We start from the raw sequence: 23,849 nt of genomic DNA on the forward strand, positions 1-23,849 counted from the left end.
AGTGTCCAGTAAAGATTTAGCAGTCAGGTAATTAGGTTTAGAACCTAAAGTTCAAGAGTCCACTAACAATGTGTGCATTAACAAGATCCGCATTAAAGGGATTGTCCACCTTCTAACAACTGATGACCTATATACTGATGATCATCTAATCATCAGTATATTATCGAAGCGGGTCCGATACCCGATAATCCGCTCCGGTGGCCTGCAGTACTGTATTCCGTGGCCCGAGCTGAGTGCTTCCGGCATGTACGTACGGTGCACGGAGGCACCGGACCAGCTGATCTGTGTGGGGTTTGGGTGTCGGACCCCCGCAGATCATGTACTGACAACCTAGCTGGTGGATAGGTCATCAGTTGTCAGAAGGTGGAAAACCCCTTTAAGGGCATCAAATCTCTTGATATTCCTTCCTTTTGAATTTAAGATAGGATAGGAGATTATAAGTCCTTGCATAACTGCCTTGGAGGTTGATTAAAATAAGGCCACATCATCCAGTTGAGTTATGTTATCATCTACATAGTTTGACCAGTGGGTAGAGAGATATTTGTGGAAGTCATCGGAGGTCGACAGATATGAGGCAAACTGCCAGTTTCGACTATGAGGTATAGGTGCACCTATGAAGAATTCTATTAAAATCGGAGCGTGATCAGATAAAGTTTGGTGAAAGACAAAAACAAAATCACATTTCCAGTTAAAATATTTAAGCGATTTCCTTGCCTTTAGTGAACAGAAAAATTCATGCATCCATAAGTCCACCTGACACAGGTGTACAGCTCATTACAAAAGGAAACTTTACCTAGCCATGTCAGCTGGACATGACATGGACCTGCTTTATAAACCCACAGAACGCCCATACCCCTTGCATCACTGGAGTTCTGACACATTTAACCCCTTAGAGACATATCACGTATACGTACGTGACAGCCGTTAAAGGGAAGTTTGGAGCGGGCTCATGGGCGGAGTGTGCTTCATACTCAGTTGGTGATGGCTGTGTTATACAGAAGACACCTCACTGCTATGGGCAGAATGAATGATCACTTTGATTCCGTGCGTTTAACACCTTAAATGCCGAAGTCAATCGCGACCGCGGCATCTAAATAGTTAAAAATAGGGGGCGCCCCTCAAATACACCATTGCGGCCCTGCCGCGACGGGATCGGCCGGTAACGATGATGGTCATGGCAGCCTGGGGCCCTACTGAAGGCCCCCAAGTCTGCCATCTTAGTACTCCTGTGAAGCCCTGCCAGAGACTGTCAGTATCACGATGTACTGCAAAACATTAGTGCTGCCGTATATCATGCAAGTGATCCAACCAGCGATTGCTCGTTCAAGTACCTTAGGGGGACTAATAAAAAAAAAAGTAAAAAACAGTTAAAGTTTTTTACAATGTTGCAAAGAAAAGGAAAAAAATATATATATTTAAAGTAAAAAAAAATAAATATATTTTCCTATTTTCCCCCTAAAGCAATGTTAAAAATAAAATAAGTTAACATATATGGCATCGCCGTGTCCGTAAAAGTCTGAACTATCACAATATAGCATTGTTTAACCTGTTCGGGGAATGCCATAAAAAAAAAATATATATATATATAGAAAACAGGCAAATTGCTGTTTTTTGGTAACCTTAGCTCTCCAAAAAATTTTTTATATAAAGTGACCAAAAAGCCGCATGTACCCCAAAATGTAAGCCCTCACACAGCTAAATTGATGGGAAAAATTATGTTAAAAGTTATGGCTCTCAGAGTATGGCGACACAAAACTTAGTTTTTTAGCAAATAGTTTTATTTTTAAAAAAGTGGTAAAACAAACACAAAACATATATATTTGGTATCACTGTAATCGTATCAACCTGTAGGACAAGGTGAATATGTCGTGTTAACCACCTGATGGACACCGTAAAAACAAAACCCACCAAAAAACGGCGTAAACGCTGTTTTTTGACCATTTCACCCCACAAATATTTTTTTCCCAGCTACATTATGCGGTAAAATAAATTGTGCAATGAAAAACTACAAATTCTCCCGCAAAAAACAATCCCTCATATGGCTACGTCGATGAAGAAATAAAAAAAGTTATGGATTCTGGAAGGCGGGGAGGAAAAAAAACCTCAAATTGGCTTGGTCTTTAAGGGGTTAAAGCAGTGGGCTATACACATCAATGAAGAGTTACGAAAAATGTTGTTCCAAAGATTCCCCATGAGCTGAAATCTCTAAATTGTGGTGTCAAAGAGATGTAGGTGATCTAAAGAGGAGCACAGCTCCTTAGCTCTGAAAAGTGGTGGAAGTGTCCACCGATGTAATCGGACACGTATATTTTCAGCCGGATTGCTGAATGACTGCGCAAATTCTTACAACCATTACTTTTCTTTCCTGAGAAAAAGATTTAATCCTTAGTTTCACAATCTGCAAATCATCCACTTTTCACCCATGGTTACATTTAAAGCCTTAAGCAGACAAGATTTTTATTTTTATGGCATAAAGAAACCTAGTTTGATATAGGACAGACCAGAATTACATTCCTATAAAGTGAGCTGTAGACACCTCCAGCCGCAAAACCGTTATTAAACTTTAACATCTTCAAATCCATCTTACAACTAAATTGTCGAAAATCTGTTGCATCACATGGTTTGTGCTGTTAAACAAAATTACACAACATGCTAGCAAATAAAACCAAAAGGAATGGAAATAAATTGTGGCAGTAAAAATGTTATGGCTCCTAGATTCATTTCCGAAGCCTGTTTAATAGAGACAGTACTTACAAAACCGATTTCAAATTTCCTCAAGACTAAAATCAAGATAAAACATAGGAAGCAAATGTTTGTATAAAATGTATATTAAAAAAAAAGGAGCAGTTATTTCTTGACCCAATCATGGAGAGAGAATCAGATATATGTAGTGAGGGGTTTCGCCTGTACCATATTCATTTTCATTTGATGGATATTTTCCATCGATCATTGAAATTCTAAATAATTCCAACAGACCCCAATATTATATTTTAGAGGAGTATAAGAGCACTCAATAACTACGGTTGCCAATCATAAATTAGTGTAGCAATCTTCTCGTCAAAAGCTAGTTCATAGTAAAAAGTCCACTGGAAAGAACACCCAACTGAAAGGACCACCCCACGTGAAACTATAGACAAAGTCCTGCCAAAACATATACTTTCCCGATTTTCTCTTAACCCCTTGAGTACCCAGCTCATTTTGGCCTTGAGGACCAGACCCATTTTTTCAAATCTGACATGTATCACTTTATGTGGTAATAACTCCGGAATGCTTTTACCTATCCAATTGATTCTGAGATTGTTTTCTCGTGACACATTGGACTTTAGTTTAGTGCAAAAATTTGGTCGATAAATTCATTGCTTATTTGTGAAAAACACCAACATTTAGCGAAAATATGAAGAAATTATGATTTTTCCCATTTTAAATGTATCTGCTTGTAAAACAGATGGTAATACCACACAAAATAGTTACCAATTAACATCTCCCATATGTCTACTTTATGTTTGCATCGTTTTTTGAACATCCTTTTATTTTTCTACGACGTTACAAGGCTTAGAACTTTAGCAGCAATTTCTCATATTTTTAAGAAAATTTCAAAAAGCGATTTTTTCAGGGACGAGTTCTTTTCTGAAGTGGTTTTGATTGCCCTATATATTAGAAACCCCCATAAAACACCCCATTTTGAAAACTGCACCCCTCAAAGTATCCAAAACAGCATTCAGAAAGTGTTTCAACTCTTTAGGCGTTTTACAGGAATTGAAGGAAAGTAGAGCTGAAATTTTCAAATTTCATTTTTTTTTACAAAATTCATATGTAATACATTTTCTTCTGTACCACAGAAGGTTTTACCTGAGAAACGCAACTCAATATTTATTGCCCAGATTCTGCAGTTTTTAGAAATATCCCACATGTGGCCCTAGTGTGATAATGGACTGAAACACAGGCCTCAGAAGCAAAGGAGCACCTCCTGGATTTTGGGGCCTCCTTTTTTCAGAATATATTTTAGGCACCATGTCAGGTTTGAAGAGGTCTTGTGGTGCCAAAACAGTGGAAACCCCCAAAAGTGACCCCCATTTTTTAAACTACACCCCTCAGGGAATTTATCTAGGGGTATAGTTAGCATTTTGACCCCACAGGTATTTTGCTATATTTTCTGGAGTTAGTCTGTGAAAATGAAAATCTACTTTTTTTCTGGAAAAACGTAAAAATTTCTAATTTTTGCAAGAAATAAAGGAGAGAAAGCACCCCAACATTTGTAAAGCAATTTCTCGCGATTACGGAAATACCCCATATGTGGTAATAAACTGCTGTTTGGACCCACAGCAAGGCTCAGAAGGGAAGGAGCGCCATTTGGATTTTGGAGCTCTGATTTTACTGGAATGGTTTTCGGTGCCGTGTCACGTTTGCAACGCCCTGGAGGGACCTAAACAGTGGAATCCCCCCAAAAGTGACCCCATTTTGGAAACTATACCCCTCAAGGAATTTTTCTAGTGGTATAGTTATCATTTTGACCCCACAGGTTTTTTGCTGAATTTATTGGAATTAGTCTGTGAAGATGAAAAGAGACTTTTTTTTGGAAAAAACACAGAATTTTCTAATTTTTATAAGGAATAAAGGAGAAAAAGCACCTCAACATTTGTAAAGCAATTTCTCCTGATTACGGAAATACCCCATTATGTGGTAATAAACTGCTGTTTGGACCCATGGCAGGGCTCAGAAGGGACGGAGCACCATTTGGATTTTTACAGCTCAGATTTTGCTGAATTGGTTTCTGGGGGCCATGTCGCATTTGCAGAGTCCCTGAAGTACCAGTACAGTAGAAATTCCCCAGATGTGATCCCAATTTGGAGACTATACCCCTGAAAGAATTAAATTAGAGGTGTAGTGAGCATTTTGAGCCCTCAGGTGTTTTATAGATTTTATTAGAATTGGTCCGTGAAAATGAAAACATTTTTTTTTTCCAATAACCTGTAGATTTAGCTCATAATTTTTCATTTCCACAAGGAATACAGGAGAAAAGACACCCCAAAATGTGTTACACAATTTCTCCTGATTACGGAAATACCCCATATGTGGTTGTAAACGGCTATTTGGACATACGGCAAGGGTCTAAACTGAAAAAGTGCAATTTCGTTTTTGGAGTGGAGATTTTACAAAACTTGTTTTTGACGCCAGGTTGCATTGCGCTGAGGTACCAGTACAGTGAAAACTCCTGAGAAGTGACCCCATTTAGGAAACTACACCCCTCAAGGAATTCATCTAGAAGTGTAGTGAGCATTTTGACCCCCAAAGGTTTTGCAGAAATTAGTGCACAGTGGATGTTGCAGATTGAAAATTGACATTTTCCACAGATATGCTATTTCAGTGCCCAATGCGTTGGGCCCAGCTTGTACCACTGGAGACATACGCCCCATAAATTGTTCAGCGGTTCTCCAGAGTACGGTAATACCCCATATGTGGTCATAAACCGCTGTTTGGGCACACTGCCAGGCCCAGAAGGAGCGCCATTTGGCTTTTGGAGCGCAGATTTTGCTTGGTAGTAGTTTTGTTTAGTGTTTTACTGGTGTTTCAGTTTATAATGTGGGGGCATATGTAATCTGTGCGGAGTACATACATTTTTTGCGTGACACACTGTCGTTTTTATTGGTACCATGTTTGGCTACGCGCGACTTTTTGATCACTTTTTATTCCATTCTTTTGGAAACGTGACCAAAAAAGGAAATTCTGCCATTGTTTTTTATGGTATTTTTTTTACGGTGTTCACCGTGCGGGATAAATAATACGATATTTTTTTAGGTCAGGCCGATACGAACGCGGCGATACCTATTATGTCTAGTTTTTGTCTTTTTTTTCATTTTTTTTCTAATTATAAAGGGCTTGATCAGGGAAACAAGGCGATTATTGTTTTTATTACGTAAAACTTGTATTTATTTATTTATCTAAAACTTTTTTTTTACTTTTTTTCACTTTTTATTTTACACATACTAGGGGACTGGAAGATCTGATCTTCTGATCCTCTGCACAATACACTGCACTACTTCTGTATGTACTGATGTAGTGCAGTGTATTGTAACTGTCACTTTACAACTGACAGTTGAGCCTATTACGTCCTGCCTTGGGCAGGACCTAATAGGCTCCCGTACCTGGGAACTAGGAAGCCGTTGCTAGGCTTCCTGGCTGCCATTGCAACCATCAGAACCCCGCGATTTTTCGCGGGGGGGCAATGGGGTGCAGAGGGAGCCCCCTCCCTCTGTATCAGTCACTTAAATGCCGCTGTCGCTATTGACAGCGGCATTTAAGGGGTTAAACTACAGCGATCGGAGAGGACAGTGATCGCTGTAGTTGCAGTGGGATGTCGGCTGTATATTACAGCCGACATCCGATGAAGATGGAGCGAGCACAGCTCCTGTGCCCGCTTCATCCTCAGGGCGTTACTATACGCCCATTTTCGGGAAGGGGTTAATAAAAAGTGTTTGTTTTTTTTTTACACCGCTTTCTCTGATCTCCTCACGTATCTCACAGAAGTGAGGAGATCAGAGAAAGTGACAGGAGCTTTCTCCTGCAGACGACGTCACAGACGGCTGTGATTGGTCAGTCTTCAGAGACTGACCAATCACAGCAATCGCCGGCATTGGGGACTGCTAATTGGTCCCCAGGCCGGTAGCAGAGACGGTTAGCTGTCAATGACAACTGCCGCCGCTGTTCTGTCACTATGTGATTTCACATAGTGACAGTTTATTCCTGCGCCGTAATAGTACGTCGAAGGTACGCTGGAATAAGCGGCCAGCGACGTACTATTACGTCAAAGGTACGCAAGGGGTTAAAGAGGCTCTGTCACCAGATTTTGCAACCCCTATCTGCTATTGCAGCAGATCGGCGCTGCAATGTAGATTACAGTAACGTTTTTATTTTTTTTAAACGAGCATTTTTGTATTTATGCAAATGAGGCTTGCAAAAGTCCAAGTGGGCGTGTTTAAAGTAAAAGTCCAACTGGGCGTGTATTATGTGCGTACATCGGGGCGTTTTTACTACTTTTACTAGCTGGGCGTTCTGACGAGAAGTATCATCCACTTCTCTTCAGAACGCCCAGCTTCTGGCAGTGCAGATACAGCCGTGTTCTCGAGAGATCACGCTGTGACATCACTTACTTCCTGCCCCAGGTCCTGCATCGTGTCGGCCACATCGGCACCAGAGGCTACAGTTGACTCTGCAGCAGCATCAGCGTTTGCAGGTAAGTAGCTACATCGACTTATCTGCAAACGCCGATGCTGTTGCAGAATCAACTGTAGCCTCTGGTGCCGATGTGTCCTCGCTCGTCCGACACGATGCAGGACCTGTGAGTGACGTCACAGCGTGATCTCTCGAGAACACGCTCTGTGTCTGCACTGCCAGAAGCTGGGCGTTCTGAAGAGAAGTGGATGATACTTCTCGTCAGAACGCCCAGCTAGTAAAAGTAGTAAAAACGCCCCGATGTACGCACATAATACACGCCCACTTGGACTTTTACTTTAAACACGCCCACTTGGACTTTTGCAAGCCTCATTTGCATAAATACAAAAATGGTCATAACTTGGCCAAAAATGCTCATTTTTAAAAAATAAAGAATTTAAGAAACATCTGGAGATGTGCGTCTAAAAGTCAGCTTTCATCTGTTTCTTGGGAAAAGTTAAAAAGAAAAAAAATGTGAACAATCCAATAATTGTTGCAGTATCAGCCACAATATGGCATGGCCATCATCATCTTCCTTTAGAAGGAAGTTTACAGTAAGTGAAGTATGCCCTTAGACGCTACCACTATGAAGGCTGCAAATAAGATTCATAAGAAAGTGGATGAGTGCCATGTTGTTAATGAAGTTTGATCAGTGAGAGCAAAGAATATCATATTGCAATGTGCGGACTCCTAAAGTCATGTGCCAAATTACCACCATGTTTCTAATGTAATTTAAAACAGGATCTAGAAGCTTTTGGACATATCTGTTTTAGTAAACACTGGTAGCCGTAGCCCACATAACAATTCTGGAGAATCTTTTCTTAGACCTCTGCATTGTGCCATTCCTCTGTTATACCTCCTGTAAATATATGAATAAACTGACAACTGGGCAAAATCATTCCCACTTGTCAATAGGATATGTCCCTACACTGTGACACGGTCAGCACGGATTGGCAGTCCCATTGAAAAGGGGAATGATGCTGCTCGGTTTTCAATGTGTTTATACATTTCCAGGAGGAATAACAGAGAAATGGTACAATGCAGAACTCTAAAAAACAGATGCTCCAGAATTTTTATTTTATGGAGAATACAAGTATTTACTAAAACAGACATGTTAGGTCTTCTTTAAGATATCGAGAATAAAGTGGACTGCTGTGCATTATTGCCCCTACACATATTGGATAAACACACTGGAAATAAATAGCAGCCACTGGATGCAGCAGTCACATTTATATAAACCAACCTTTTCACTTGATTGTCTTCTTTTCTTTAATTGAATGTAATCGGTTTCCACCTTTTCAGCCAATTCCAGTTTTCTTTTGTTCCGTTTAAAAGCAGCCAGGCTTAACTCTGAAGAAATAAATATGCATAAAAATAACATCATCACCTCCTGAAGTGCGAAAATAATATATATATATATATATATATATATATATATATATATACACATACATACACACACACACACTATATGGACAAAAGTATTGGTACACCTACACATTACACCTACAGGAGCTTCTATGACATCCCACTCTAAATCCATAGACATTAATACGGAGTTGGTTCCCTTTTTGCTGCTAAAACAGCTTCCACTCTTCTGGGAAGGCTTTCTACAAGATTTTGGAGTGAGTCTGTGGGAATTTTTGCCCATTCATCCAGAAGAGAATTTGTGAGGTCAGGCACCGATATTGAATGAGAAGCCTGGTTCTCAATCTCCATTCTAGTTCATCCCAAAGGTGTTCAATGCAGTGGAGGTCAGGGCTCTGCGTGGGCCAGTCAAGTACTTCCACTTCAAACTCACCCAACCATGTCTTTATGGACCTTGTGCACTGGGGCACAGTCGTGCTGGAACAGGAAAGGGCCTTCCCCAAACTGTTCCCACAAAGTTAGAAGATACAATTGTCCAAAATGTCTTGGTATGCTGAAGCATTAAGATTTTCCTTCACTGGAACTAAGAGGCCTAGGCCAAGCCCTGAAAAACAACTCCATAGCATTATCCCTCCTCCACCAAACTTTACATTTGGCACAATACAGTCAGGCAGGTAACGTTCTTCTGCCATTCGCCAAACCCATCAGACTGTCAGATAGGGAAGCGTGATTCATCACTCCACAGAACACGTTGGCACTGCTCCAGAGTCCAGTGGCGACGCGCTTTGCACCACTCCATCCGACGCTTGGCAAGGTGCTTGGTGATGTAAGGTTTGCATGCAGCCGCTCGGCCATTAAAACCCATGCCATGAAACTCCCGATGGAGTTTTTGTGTGGATGTTAATGCCAGAGGAGATTTGAACTGTAAAGTTAGAGTCAGCGCTGGCAACTTTTATACACTATGCACATTAACACTTGGCGACCTCACTCTAACTTTACATGGCTGAGTTGCTGTGGTTCCTAAACGCTTCCACTTCGTAATAAGAACACTCACAGTTGATCGAATAATATTTAGGACGGAAAAAATGTCACGACTGACTTGTCACAACGATGACATCCTATTACAGTATCACCCTCAAATTCAGTAAGTGCCTTAGAATAACCCATTCTTTCACAAATGTTTGCACAGGCGACTGCATGGCCAGGTGCTGGATTTTCTACACCTGTGGCAACGGAACTGAAACACCTGAATTCAATATCCCAATACTTTTGTCCATGGAGTGTATATATCCCAATAATCTAGCATCCTTAAAACGGCAAAAGTAACAGATTATCGAAAGAACACTCTTTCGGTATATGTCGGCCCATAGAAAGATACGGATGCTTTTTGCGTTTATATTGGGATCATTTCCCAGCATATATGCCAGATGTTTGTGGTGTGAACAGAGCCTAAGATGTGTTAAGTGTTTATTTGCCTCTCACGAACATCTTTTATAATGTAGTCCTTTAGACTACATTCATATAATTCCGGGAAAACAGCAGCTTCCATCTACATCCCTTCTTTGAATCAGGATTAATAAACACATTAAATAACGGAAATACAGACAACTTCATATATTTTTAGAAGGAAAGGAAGCTAACCCCATACTCCCGACATTTGCCATCTACTTTAATAATAAACATGGCTTCATTTCAGAGCCATTCATATCTACACATTCACTCATGATGAGGTCTGAAGAGAATTATGTAACGTTTACTATGCCGGATTCCATGTCTAGAATGTTCTACAGAAATATTTGTTTAACAATTATATTCTACAGCAGGAAATTAACAGTTCTCTGTCTTTAATATTAAGAGGGACGAAGACAAAACAAACGAGAAGAGACCGCAGATGAAAGTAAAATTTTACTAATATCGCTCTGTTTGGCAGACATTTATCAAGATCGTGCTAAACAATGCAAAGAACAGCATGATCCAAGATAATTGTTTTCAACTGTCTAAATATAAATAGACAGCACATGCAGTCCATCTCAGATCCCATTTCTTCACAAGGTTATATCATTTATTTATTCGGGAAGTCATGTCTACTTGTCATCTAGAGATTAAAGACTCAATGACATCTGCATTGGAGATTCCGTTAGGGGGCTCCATTGGAGAAACGGCTGAGAACACCGGAAACATCGCAGACACACCAACAAAACCCATTCAAGTCAATGGGTTTTGTTAGCTGCCGGTGGTGACCGTCGTGCAACGGAAATGGCACTTCCGTTTTTTTTTATGGTTATGCTTCTCTGATGGAGCATAACAATTGAAAGCCAAACGCACATGTGAATGTGGCCTAACAACCATACAAGATTGATGTGCCTGTTATTAGATTCTATCAAAATATTTTAAGACCGCTGCAAGGGTGTCCCAGCAAAAATTCAATCTCTTGGCACCCAACAGACCAGAGACATGGCTGCTATAGTGTGCAACCAATAGGTAGACATAAAAGCTGCAGGATTGGAGTATAGTGTGCTGGATTATCAAGAATAAACCATGATTAAATATCAAATAAAATCTGGGTGGCAACCAACATGGCGGCCGTAACAGCTCTGATGGCGGTGGTCACCCAGCTTTACTAGTTTTGAATAAATACAGTTTATTGAGCTTAACCCAGCATAGCGCTGTATACATCTATATATACAGAATGAGGTAGATCCGCTCTTGGGAATTACAAAAAGCTAAATTGAACATAACATTCTCATTTCAACAAGCTTTATTTATAAGAAACTAAGAACTAATTTAGTGACATAAGCTGGCGCTGAAAACTTGTGAGTAAAAAGCTGTACAATAAATTAAAGCCAGGTGACACTTTGGCTAACACATGGTTTATGCTAATAATTTAACCCTTTAGGGATGAAGACAAATTAATGCTCTAACACCACAGGAAATGTTAGATGGCATTTGTTATTTCTTAAACTTAAAAAATTAAATTAATCATAATAATGTGGGTGAAGAGGGACAAGCACAATCTATTGGTGAAGAAATAATGTGAAAACTTTTGATGGACGTTCCTTAGCAATGGGCTCTTTGCATTTGATTTGTGGGGTGGGAGCGATATAGAGAAGAGTAATTAAGTTCACCGCCTGGAAGAACGATTAAAAAGTAAGTTTATTGGTTAAATTCATAAAATTGTGGCTCTACTAGCCGTTGATGCCAGACCAGGCTAAAGCAAGAGATTGCGACACGATAGGTGGTGTGGAGTGATAAATGTCTCCTTCACCCCAAAGAAACCACCTATCTATTTATTGTATAATAACGCTATATCTTTGCCATTAATAATTGTCTATCTAAATCCTTTGCATTTGATTTGTGGGGTGGGAGCGATATAGAGAAGAGTTTTTTGTTTGGTTTGCAATGGAAATGGTAATTACTGGAATAAAATGTGACAATCCCATCACGAACACAAAACAACAAATACATTGCTATATTCGACATTTATTTCCCCCAAACGCTTCTCCTTTTCAAAAGACTTGATTTAAATTTATTTTATTGAGGTACAGAAAAGAACAGTAGCGTAAGATCTCCCCAGTACGTAAAGGAGCAAGACAAGCCGATGTACGGCAAAAGCAAGAGTGCAAGTAAAAATGATAATTATCATAATTCATAATTTTAGGCCACTCAGGGAAACAGACACTAGGACAACAAATCCAGGGAAAGAAAACAAAGAAGCAAAGTATTTTCAGAAAATAATACAATTAAAAAAAAAATATTTCCAGTATAAAATAAAAAGGTAAAGCCCATACTCACCTTCCCTAGCATTCCCAGTGATGCCTCACTGCTCCCCCCATGCGGTCCGCCCGCCTTCTGGGATGACGTTTTATCCCATAAGACCACTGTAACAGTCACATGGGACGCAACGTCACCCCAGGAAGCCGGCTCAACACAAACTAGATGAGGAAGCAGGGAAGCCTCACTACGTTAATGCCAGGGAAAGTTCTCCTCTCATTTCCTCTGCAGCGGCAAATCCGGCCGAAAATCTGCACCAAATCTAACACAATTTTGTGCATACTTTCAGACGGTTTTCCCTGGGATATCTTGGTCGGGTTTGCTGCTTTACGCATCGAATCTGACCCCTGTGAACATACCTTTAAATTCGCTTTTGCTGTCAAGCCAACATAAAATTCTCCTCATAGGGGAGCATGTGGGGGCAGGTAACATTAGTGGGCCTAAAAATGTTTCTGTACAAGAACAGGTGCAAATGGGGCTCAATGGCTTCTGAACGCGTATTCCAGAGAGAGATAGGGGAGCTGGATCTCCTCGTCTCTGTATACTGTGTATGGGAGACATCAAAGGGCTAGTCTCCCCATTTCTGGAGCGGAGCTCAGGAAAAACTGACAAATAGAGACAGAGAATACAGAGGGGAAACTTGTAAAAATTACCTTATACAAGTCTTATAATCCTATTCCTCATGTATACACATATGACAGCAGATTCTGAAAAGTCACCTGAAATGACAGCTACGCTTAATATTTGGTTTTTGCGTGTAACCACATTATAAGAAACTTTTTTTTTTAAAATTATTGTCGAAGTAGCTGTTAGGGTGGATTCACACGCAGTAGATTTTGCTGCAAACATTTCTGACAATGAAAATCAGTTCCATTCGTCTAAATGGAACAACCCCATACAGATGAATAGAACGGAATTTCAGTCGCAGAAACTTCTGCATGTGAATCCACCCTAAGGGTAGGAACACACTAGGCGTAAACACTGCGGATTTTCTGCAACGGATTTAATTGTGGAAAATACGCAGCATGATACAGTAGCAGCAGTGTGGGTGAGATTTCAACAAAGCTTATCACCACACAGCGGGAAAAAGCCACCAGAAAAAACTCAAATAAAAATCGACCTGCGGTGCGTTTTTTAAATCGCTGCTCATGTTGCAGGTTTTCCCCATTGAATTCAATGGGGTGCTAAAACCCGCAACAAAGTGGTGTGCATTGCGACATTTGCGTCGGAATTACAGCGATTCTGCCGGAAAAATCCCAAGTAAGAAGAAAAAAAATACTAAATTTATACTTACCCAGAGTTTATCACTTCATCTCTAGTCCGGCCTCCTGGGATGAAGTTTCATCCCATGTGACCGCTGCAGTCAATCACAGGCTGCAGCGGTCACATGGCCTCCAACGTCATGCCAGGACGTCGGACTACGCACAAAAAAAAAAAAAAAAAAAAAAAGAGAGAGGGGCTAAGTATGAAAGTTTTTATTATTTTTTTTGCGAAGCTGCTTTTCGCAGCGGAAATTCTGCCCGAAAAAACGCACAACAATGTGGTGTGGTTTTACGGAAGGCATTCCCTGCGGTGTTCAGGCCGGATACGCCGTGCAGCTTAAGTCAGTGTATCCGCCCTGAACACACCTGGTGTGTTCCTACCCTAAGAGGGCTTCTTTTTTTTGAGGGTCGAGTTGTAGTTTTCATTGGTTGGTACCATTTTGGGGTACAAAAGGCTACTTGATTACTTTTTATTGCTTTGGGAGGTGATAAAATCATGATTTTCTTTTATGTTTTTTTAGGGCATCCACTGTGCAGGATAAAACACTTTTTCATGTTATAGTATGGGTCGTTACCGATGCAGCAATTCCTATTATGTGTAGGTTTTTTTTAAAGTTTTCAATATTTTTTATAATACTGCATATTCTAAAGGGGAAAAAAAGTTGTTTTTTCATTTGGGATTTTTACTTTATTTTTCTGTAAACTTTATTAAAACTTTAGTTTTAAGTCCCTTTATATGACTTAAACATGCAATCGAATTTCAATGTATTATGCAACACTGACAGGCAGCCTAATAAGCTCTCGTACATGGCAGACTGGGGGCCATTGTTAGTCTCACAGATGCCATGGCAATCTATCGGCACCCCGTCCAGAGTTATCGCTGATCCTGGGCGTTAGATTGGTGTGTCGGATGTAATACACTGTGCCCTCACCATCAATGTAATGGTAAGATGGTTCACAGGAACAACCCACTCACTATACTATTACAGCAAAGGGCAGGCGAAGGGGTTAATTTTAATGCCAAATTATGCTTCACTATATAATATTTTGACAAGACTTCTGGACTAATTAGCATTTTGCCTCCAGCCCCAAACAGATAAACGGTGTGCTCACAAAACAAAGTACATAATAAAAATAAAAAAGCCAAATCTTTATCTGGGGCACACCAATCCCCGTAGCTTTAACTCTGCTACAGTCTGTATAGCCTCTAACATGAACAGACCGGAACACTTTACTTCCAGGGAAGAGGCTCTATCTACATATGTTCTGCATTTCGGTCTCAAGAACAGCAATGGCATCCCAAGCACTTAAACACAGTTTTCATGCCTATATTTGAAGGAAGCCAGACAGATTGTGGTAATACACAGTTAATCTGTTTTCATTAATCCTCTCGGTCTTTAGTCACCTTGTAACTGAGCCTCTAGGGCTTTATTTTGTTTAAAGAGGCTCTAGTTTACCCCCATAATTCCACCAGCTACAAGAATTATAGTAAAATCTCATTTGAGCCCAGTAGCCATGTTCCTGCTTCCACTGTATAGTACTTTGTGGATAAATTAGGGACTGCAGCAGGACTCCCCACACAGGGCGCGAAAGGGAGAAGGTACCATCTATGCCTATACCATCCCCCCAGCTAAAAGCAAGGTCTGTCGCTATGCAATGGACTTTGGTCATTGTAACTGCAAATCCTAAATATGAAAAATAATATATTATATATATATATATATATATATATTTATTACAAAGGAGGCAATATATGTACATCTGACAGGGGTGGAATAAAATATAGAAAAAATAAATTAAGCTTGGGGTGTTCTTTGAGGCTGGATTCTCACATTGCGGACGCACCGTGGCCATGCACTCGCGTTGGGCCTAAAATGTTGTTCTGTGTGGGTTGAAAATGGACTACAGGTAAAATAACTTTTATGGTTAATGGCCACGCAGTTACGTAGCTAAACGGCAGTTTACCGCGCAGCCACTAACAATGAAAGTGCTTTTTACATGTAGTCAATTTGCAAGCCCCGCCAATCTACATGTCAGGTGTTTTAGCCATACCCATTGCAAGCAGATGCATCAAATCAAGCACACAGCCATGCAATTTCCATAGAAAACTAACGGAATGTGTCGTACTGAAGAGCTCAGCGACTTTGAACGATGAACTGACATAGGATGCCACCGTTGTCACAAGTCAATTTGTGGACTTTCTGATCTGCCAGAAGTGATATTATTGTGAAGTGGAAGTGTCTAGTAGTAACCACAGCTCAGCCAGTAAACGGTAGACCACACAACAGAGTGGGGCTGCCAATTTCTGAAGCTCTGCTACATCATCATTTACTATAGAGCTCCAAAGAACTGTGCGTCGGAAGCTTCATGATATGGGTTTCCAGGATCGAGCAGATTCAACCAAGACTAAGATCACCATGTGCAATGCCAAGCATCAGCTGGAGTGGTGTAAAGCACTGGATTCTGGAGCAGTGGAAATGTGTTCTGCAGTAATTAATCACGTTTCACTATCTGACAGTCTGATGAACAAATCTGGGTTTGGCAGATGCCAGGAAAACATTACCTTCTGGAATATATACTGCCTACTGTAAAATTTGGTGGAGTAGGGATAATAGTCTGGGGCTGTTTTTCAGGTTTTGGGCTAGGCTTTTGGACTATTTCCAGTGAAGGGTAATGTTAATGCTATAGTATGCTAATAAATTAGACAATTGTATGCTTCCAACTTTGTGGCAACAGTTTGGCAAAGGCTTGAATAACCTCAACCTCATCAAAACGTTCGGGATGAATTGGAAAACAGATTGCGAGCCAGACCTTCTTGTCCAACATCAGTGCCTGACCTCACAAATGCTATTTTGGCTGAAATGGCACAAATTCCCACAGACACACTCAAAAATCTTGAGGAAAGTCTTCCCAGAAGAGTGGAGGCGGTTATAGTCGCTCATGACTTAGGAATGGAATGTCCAACAAGCTTATATAGATGTATGGGTCAGGTGTCCACATACTTTTGGCCATATAGTGTACAACACTACTAAAAACTTGCAATACTATATCTAGCTAATGAAAAAGACCTTTCTATGATGTAACTGGAGATGGTAAAAATCATTTCACCAGGTTCAAGATTCAAATTAAAAAGGAAAATTTGTAAATGTTCTTATTTCTTGAAGACTAATGAAATTTCTTAAACGTGGACACAAAGTCCAATTTTACAAAGAGCGTTTCCATTTCCTATATATAGAGAAAACGTGAGGCCTCCTGCACCTGTGGCATCACGCGCCTTTGGACCTGTTGCTATAAACGAATTGTGGCAGATTTGCAAAGGGGTTGTCCAGTTAGGAAAACCTCTTAAAACAAGTTCCCTGCTATTACAGAATCTGTAAGAAATTAGGTCAATTAGTACATAGCAATCAATATACCATACTGTACTTAGTCATCATGACACAAATAACAATGGTAGATTGGAAGTCCAGGCATAATGCATGATACATGTACTCACTTGTAGCCATGATGTCTTGAGGGCATGTTGGTATCCCATGATCTACAGCCCATTTAAAAGCACCATCACCAACTAAAAAGCTGAAAGAAACAAGAATTAAAAAAATACAAGTCATACAAATATACAACTAACATGTTTAAATGTCCTACAGAAAAAATTTATAAAATAAAGTCTCTAGATCCGTATAGTACATCACATACACGTTTGCTAAATTTCGCCTCGAGTGTTTTCAAATTGTAATAAAAATTGGTTAGAAAACTACTTGAAGTTTAAAAGGAATGTCCACTTATATAAGGTTTAAAAAAAAAAATCTATAATGGGAGCGATGTGACCATAGAAGTGACATACACAGGACTGATAGACATGGAGATGGGGAGGAGAGAGCATTCAGGGCGCTGTAGTAAGACCCTGTACTTATGGCGAATAATCCAGTGCTAAGAACGGGATTAGATTCCATCAGGTCAAAGGAGGGAAAACGTGGTCAAAATTTAATTTAGGAAAAGCGTGACTCGAGTCAGTTTCTGTCACCAAATACACATCTTCAATACGGCGCCATATTATTGGCAACTGATGGCGGCAAAATCTTGTTTACATTTCTACACATGCTTGTGAAAAAGACATTTTTACATGTACTTTAAAAATAACTGCAGTCTTTATCCCCTTTAGTTCATCAACTATTTAGATTTCCCAAATTCCTTACAAGACATGCAGAAGGTATATAAATATGTGTCTCGAACCACTACGCTATTAAAAAAAAAAAAAAGGGAACCCTGCCATGGCACAATCAGCAAATATCTGTATTTCAACCCTATCACGTCTTCTGTTTTAATTGACTAAAAAACATTTTTAAATAAGTTTGTTAAAGATTTATGATTCTGGGATATATTGCACAGCCAAGCATTTACTGAAGTTTACCCTGCGAGACTCGAACATCCCACAGTTATGTGCACTGGCATATACAAGTTCAAAATGTTACGGAGCATAGCAAAATGCTGAGGTCGTCTCTTAAAAAGATGTATTATCAGTTAAATACGCAGCGATCCAGGACATAGGGGCTCAGCGACTGTTGACAGCACAGGTCAGTCATTGTACTGGCAAAGTAATCCAGAGCTGGCACTATGCACTTCCTGGCGTAAACGCGTAGTGATGAAATATAAAGCCAATACTGGCGATGTTTTTGGAAAGACACAAGTCTCTTCAGACCGAAAACGTGCTGACACACTGTTTCTGAATTTTATTTACTGGTGATCTGCAGTTACTTCGAAAATCCCCATTTCTATTAGAGACAGAGGCACTTTTGAGGGCACTTTCTTGGTAAAGTTTTTGTTTGCATACCTGGCATGGTTTGTGAATGGAATATTTACAATCGGTGTAGCGGTTACAATTAGTTGCATATGAATGGAAGACACCAATTAATATAAAAAAATCTTCCGGCAATATTATTACAAAAACTTGTAATTTGTCCATCTCTGTGGTGCATATAACGGGGGCTTTGGGTTTGAATCTAAACATGGCAACAGGACACGTGAAGGTTGAATTTTCTCCTCCGTTTGTATGGATTTCCTCATGCAGTCCAAAGGATATTTGCAAAAATTTAAAAATACACATATATGGTTTTGCCCCGATCATAACGACGTGGAAAAAAAAATTAACACATTAACTAAACCTTATGGTAAATGCCGCAAACAAAAAAAACTCACAAAAAACAATGGCGAAATAGTTTTTTTTTTTTTACATCACCCCCAAAAAAAAAAGAAAAAAAAAAAGTTAACCAATACATCCCATGTACCCCAAAATAGCAGCGATAAAAACTACACCTCAACCTGCAAAAACGAGTACACACATGGCTGGAACGACCAAATAAAAAAAAACAGTTACGGCTCTTGGATTGTTGCGATGCAAAAACAAATTATTTTTGTTTAAAAGAGTTTTTATTGTGCAAATGTAGTAAAACATAAAAAACCTCTACATATGTGGTATCGCCGTAATCGTACCGACCCATAAATTAAGGGTAACATGTCGACGGGAAAAAAAAAAAGTTAACTCTTGGAATGCTTGGTTATTAGGGCCAAAATAGGATTGTCATTAAGGGGTTAAAATGGGTCACTTATCACAGACATTGGTGGCACTTAGGGCCTGCTCACATCACCGTTCGCTTTCCGTTCCAGGGTTCCGTCTGAGGTTTCCGTCGGGTGAACCTTGCAACGGAAAGTGAAACTGAAACCACAGCTTCCGTTTCAGTCACCATTAATATCAATGGTGACGGAAACATTGTTAATGATTTCCGTTCGCCACCATTCCGGCTGGTTTCCGTTTTAACGACTGAATCAATGGCGGAGTCGACTGCGCCGGAATGGTGACGAACGGAAACCATTAGCAATGTTTCCGTCACTATTGATACCAATAGTGACGGAAACGGAAGCTGTGGTTTCAGTTTGACTTTCCGTTGCGGGGTTCACCCGACGGAAACCCGGAACGGAAAGCGAATAGTGATGTGAACAGCCCCCTAACAAGTGTCGGGGTTCAGCCGCTGCGACCATTGACTATAATGGGCGTCCACGTGGTCGCCTGAAAAATCTAGACAAAATGAGATAAAGTGGAACCCCACTGATCAAACAATGAAGGCATATCCCAAATAAAGCTGGAAGATATATATATCTATATACACACACACACACACACACACACACACACACACACACACACACAACCGTTCAAAAGTTTGGGGTCACCCAGACAATTTTGTGCTTTCCATGAAAACTCACACTTATATTTATCAAATGAGTTGCAAAATGACTAGAAAATATAGTCAAGACATTGACAAGGTTAGAAATAATGATTTTAATTTCAAATAATAATTTTCTCCTTCAAACTTTGCTTTCGTCAAAGAATGCTCCATTTGCAGTAATTACAGCATTGCAGACCTTTGGCATTCTAGCTGTTAATTTGCTGAGGTAATCGGGAGAAATTTCACCCCATGCTTCCAGAAGGCCCTCCCACAAGTTGGGTTGGCTTGATGGGCACTTCATGCGTACCATACGGTCAAGCTGCTCCCACAACAGCTCTATGGGGTTGAGATCTGGTGACTGCGCTGGCCACTCCATTACAGATAGAATACCAGCTGCCTGCTTCTTCCCTAAATAGTTCTTGCATAATTTGGAGGTGTGCTTTGGGTCATTGTCCTGTTGTAGGATGAAATTGGCTCCAATCAAGCGCTGTCCACAGGGTATTGCATGGCAAAATGGAGTGATAGCCTTCCTTATTCAAAATCCCTTTTACCTTGTACAAATCTCCCACTTTACCAGCACCAAAGCAACCCCAGACCATCACATTACCTCCACCATGCTTGACAGATGGCGTCAGGCACTTTTCCAGGATCTTTTCAGTTGTTCTGCGTCTCACAAATGTTCTTCTGTGTGATCCAAACACCTCAAACGTCGATTCGTCTGTCCATAACACTTTTTTCCAATCTTCCTCTGTCCAATGTCTGTGTGCTTTTGCTCATATTAATCTTTTCCTTTTATTAGCCAGTCTCAGACATGGCTTTTTCTTTGCCACTCTGCCCTGAAGGCCAGCATCCCAGAGTCGCCTCTTCACTGTAGACGTTGACACTGGCGTTTTGCGGGTACTATTTAATGAAGCTTCCAGTTGAGGACCTGTGAGGCGTCTATTTCTCACCTGTGTGTGCTGTCCTCTGAAGGGAGTAGTACACACCGTTGTAGGAAATCTTCAGTTTCTTGGCAATTTCTCGCATGGAATAGCCTTCATTTCTAAGAACAAGAATACACTGTCGAGTTTCACATGAAAGCTCTCTTTTTCTAGCCATTTTGATAGTTTAATCGAACCCACAAATGTAATGCTCCAGATTCTCCACTAGCTCAAAGGAAGGCCATTTTTATAGCTCCTCTAAACAGCAAAACTGTTTACAGCGGTGCTAACATAATTGCACAAGGGTTTTCAAGTGTTTTCTAATCATCCATTAGCCTTCTAACACAGTTAGCAAACACAATGTACCATTAGAACACTGGAGTGATGGTTGCTGGAAATGGGCCTCTATACACCTATGTAGATATTGCATTAAAAACCAGACGTTTGTAGCTAGAATAGTCATTTAGCACATTAACAATGTATAGAGTGTATTTCTGATTAATTTAATGTTATCTTCATTGAAAAAAACTGTGCTTTTCTTGCAAAAATAAGTAAATTTCTAAGTGACCCTAAACTCTTGAATGGTAGTGTGTATATATATATATATATATATATATATATATATATATATATATTATGTCAATGAGAATAAATCGGTAAAAGAAAAAACATGGCTGAATTATATACCAAAATAATAAACGGGCAAAACATGACCGTCCCATTTCATATGTGAGCAAACCATTCATTATTCCTACACCTATAGGAGGTGGGAATATTACCATGTGTCGATCCATGTTTTGTTCATTTTATTTTGGAACGATCTGAGCGTTGGTTCCATTGTAGAAATATTAAATATCAAGCAGTCTTTTGTAAAGTAAAAAAAGCTGTGTTTTCACTGGCCGCCTCACAAGAGACTACGCTGATAGTTTTATGTATATGGGAAAGGTTAATGCAATACTCTTAGTAGTAACCGATTGCAATGGGTTTCTCGGAACGTTCTGCTGATTGCTAAGAAATTCTCTGCTCATGTTTTTTATTCTGGCAGTTGTTTTGAATTGGGCAACAGATCAGAAGCATCAGAATGATATCATGTGCTTTCCAATACTTTGTCTTTTGATTACAGCCTTGATCAAAGCAAAAGGTATTGTAACATTAAATTATTTGGTAAAGTAGTGTTGGTAACAGGCAAGAGAAAAAATAAAACTCTGACAAAACAGTTTAATTTAGGAGCAAACTTACATTTCCAGAAAGAAATGTGGTCTGTTCACAAGAGGATTAATTGCCTAATATTTTCAATGTCAGTGCATGCAATCCCTAAACACGAAAGTCATCTGTTTGAAGAAATCCCTGTTCACCACTACAAAAGGAAAAACCTAAGTGCATGCCAAATGCTGTTAAAAACAGCGCAGAGGATCTTTGCTAAAATAGTATCATTTGTTTTTAAGTTGGATTTTCAACCTCTTGTTGCCTAAAGCAGAACAGACAAACTAAATTAGTAATGTCAAAAATATCCACATAAACTACAAGAGACCAGGCAATTAATACTTCTCAAAATCGGTGGACAAAATGTTCCCAGGATGTAGAGAACAGATCACACATCTGCCGCCTCCACAAAAAAGGATTAAGAAGTGGGATAATTTAATACGTTTTCAATTTGTTGGCTTTTCAAAGAAATGAAAAAAATCGAAATGCTCTGCGATATTAAAAAGCAAAATAAAAGACAAAAACTAAATAGAAAGAATAAAATATATAAACAAAAATTGTAAAATAAGAAATGTAAAAACAAAATTAACATATGCAACAATAAAAAGCACCTGAATTAATAAATGTAAAAGGAAAAACATTCTTCAAATTTTTTATTTTTATTCCAATTCATCTGAAATAAAAAGTGAAGGAACTTTGCAAATAGTCTTAACTAATCGTGTCCTAGCGCTTTGTGTCTACAGTTTCTATGCAGACCTATGTGTCTCCATGTTAACAGACTACAAATAAATCCTGTGTAGTCTGATCTTGCAGTCATACTGCCATCCATTTAGCCCCTACTTTATGTTAAACTTTTTAGTGATCAGTTGGAGACAGATAGAATATAGTATTACTGCTGGATCAGATTATTACAGGGGTTGTTTGTTACCATGGAGACACATAGGTCTGCATGGGAGTTGTAGACATTTTTTATGCATTGGAACAATAACAAAAATTGGCTGTGAAGATGGAACTATCATCTAACATAATAGTTTATGTGTAAGCAGGGGTGCAAACGAAGCTGCACAGAAAAAAAAAAGTATAGGAAAACTAAACCTAAAGTCAGCAGCACCTTATAAAAAGGTAAAAGCTGCTAATAACATTCTCACGTAAATAAAAAAAATTCTGCAGGTTCTTAGAACTGGGGATATGCAAGTAGTAGTTGTAGTAGTAGTAGTAATCATATGGATAGACATTTTTATGTGCCTCCAAAATAGGTGAATGAGTCTTGCAATGCGTGGAATTGTGGAAGGACACAAAAGTAATAGATAAATAAAAAGAAATTAAAAAAACAAATCCATAAGTTACTAATAAATAATATATCTAAAATTGTAGTCTAGCAAACCCCTGGAATAGCTCATTAATATTATGAGCTGGTGATCAGAAATATGATTTGTCTGGGGTGTATTTTGCTTTGACGGAACATCCCTTTAAAACTCAATAGAAACATAGCTATATAATTACCATGGTGGGATTCTGCCAGCAGAGAGTTTTCCCTTTTGTCCTTCAAATAGTAACTTGTTTGCTGCCAGAACTGGATTTTTTATCCCTAAAAATAAAAAGAATACATAAAAACATTAGAAATGTGAACTATTATAACCCTGAAATAAATGTGTGTTCTTCATTTTATAACTAAATCTCTAATACCAGTTCTTTATCTGCTGTGGTAGGTTTCCTTTTTTGTAGGCGGCTAAAAGTAAAAGGTGAACCAATTCAAATGGGGCCTACTAAAAAAATTCTATTTTGTTAAAGTTTAAAAGGTTCAGCCATGTTTTCATTTCCTGATTATTCTCAATGACATCATATATATCTATATCTTTTCCAGATTTTATGAACCTGTTCAACAACTCAATTTA

The 23,849-nt window shown here is 39.4% G+C and overlaps 1 protein-coding gene across 1 annotated transcript in view; it reads right to left on the bottom strand.

Moving 5' to 3' along the window:
- TASP1 (taspase 1) overlaps positions 1-23,849 on the bottom strand; it is a 122,395-nt gene that overhangs the window by 70,284 nt on the left and 28,262 nt on the right. The window contains exons 7-9 of the mRNA XM_075864534.1: positions 23,458-23,542; positions 17,104-17,183; positions 8,453-8,559 (exon numbers count right to left, since the gene is read on the bottom strand). Coding sequence (XP_075720649.1) covers positions 8,453-8,559; positions 17,104-17,183; positions 23,458-23,542 — 272 coding nt within the window. The remainder of the gene's footprint in view (positions 1-8,452; positions 8,560-17,103; positions 17,184-23,457; positions 23,543-23,849) is intronic.

This window comes from Rhinoderma darwinii, chromosome 4 (genome assembly GCF_050947455.1).
Source record: "Rhinoderma darwinii isolate aRhiDar2 chromosome 4, aRhiDar2.hap1, whole genome shotgun sequence".
Lineage (NCBI taxonomy): Eukaryota > Metazoa > Chordata > Amphibia > Anura > Rhinodermatidae > Rhinoderma > Rhinoderma darwinii.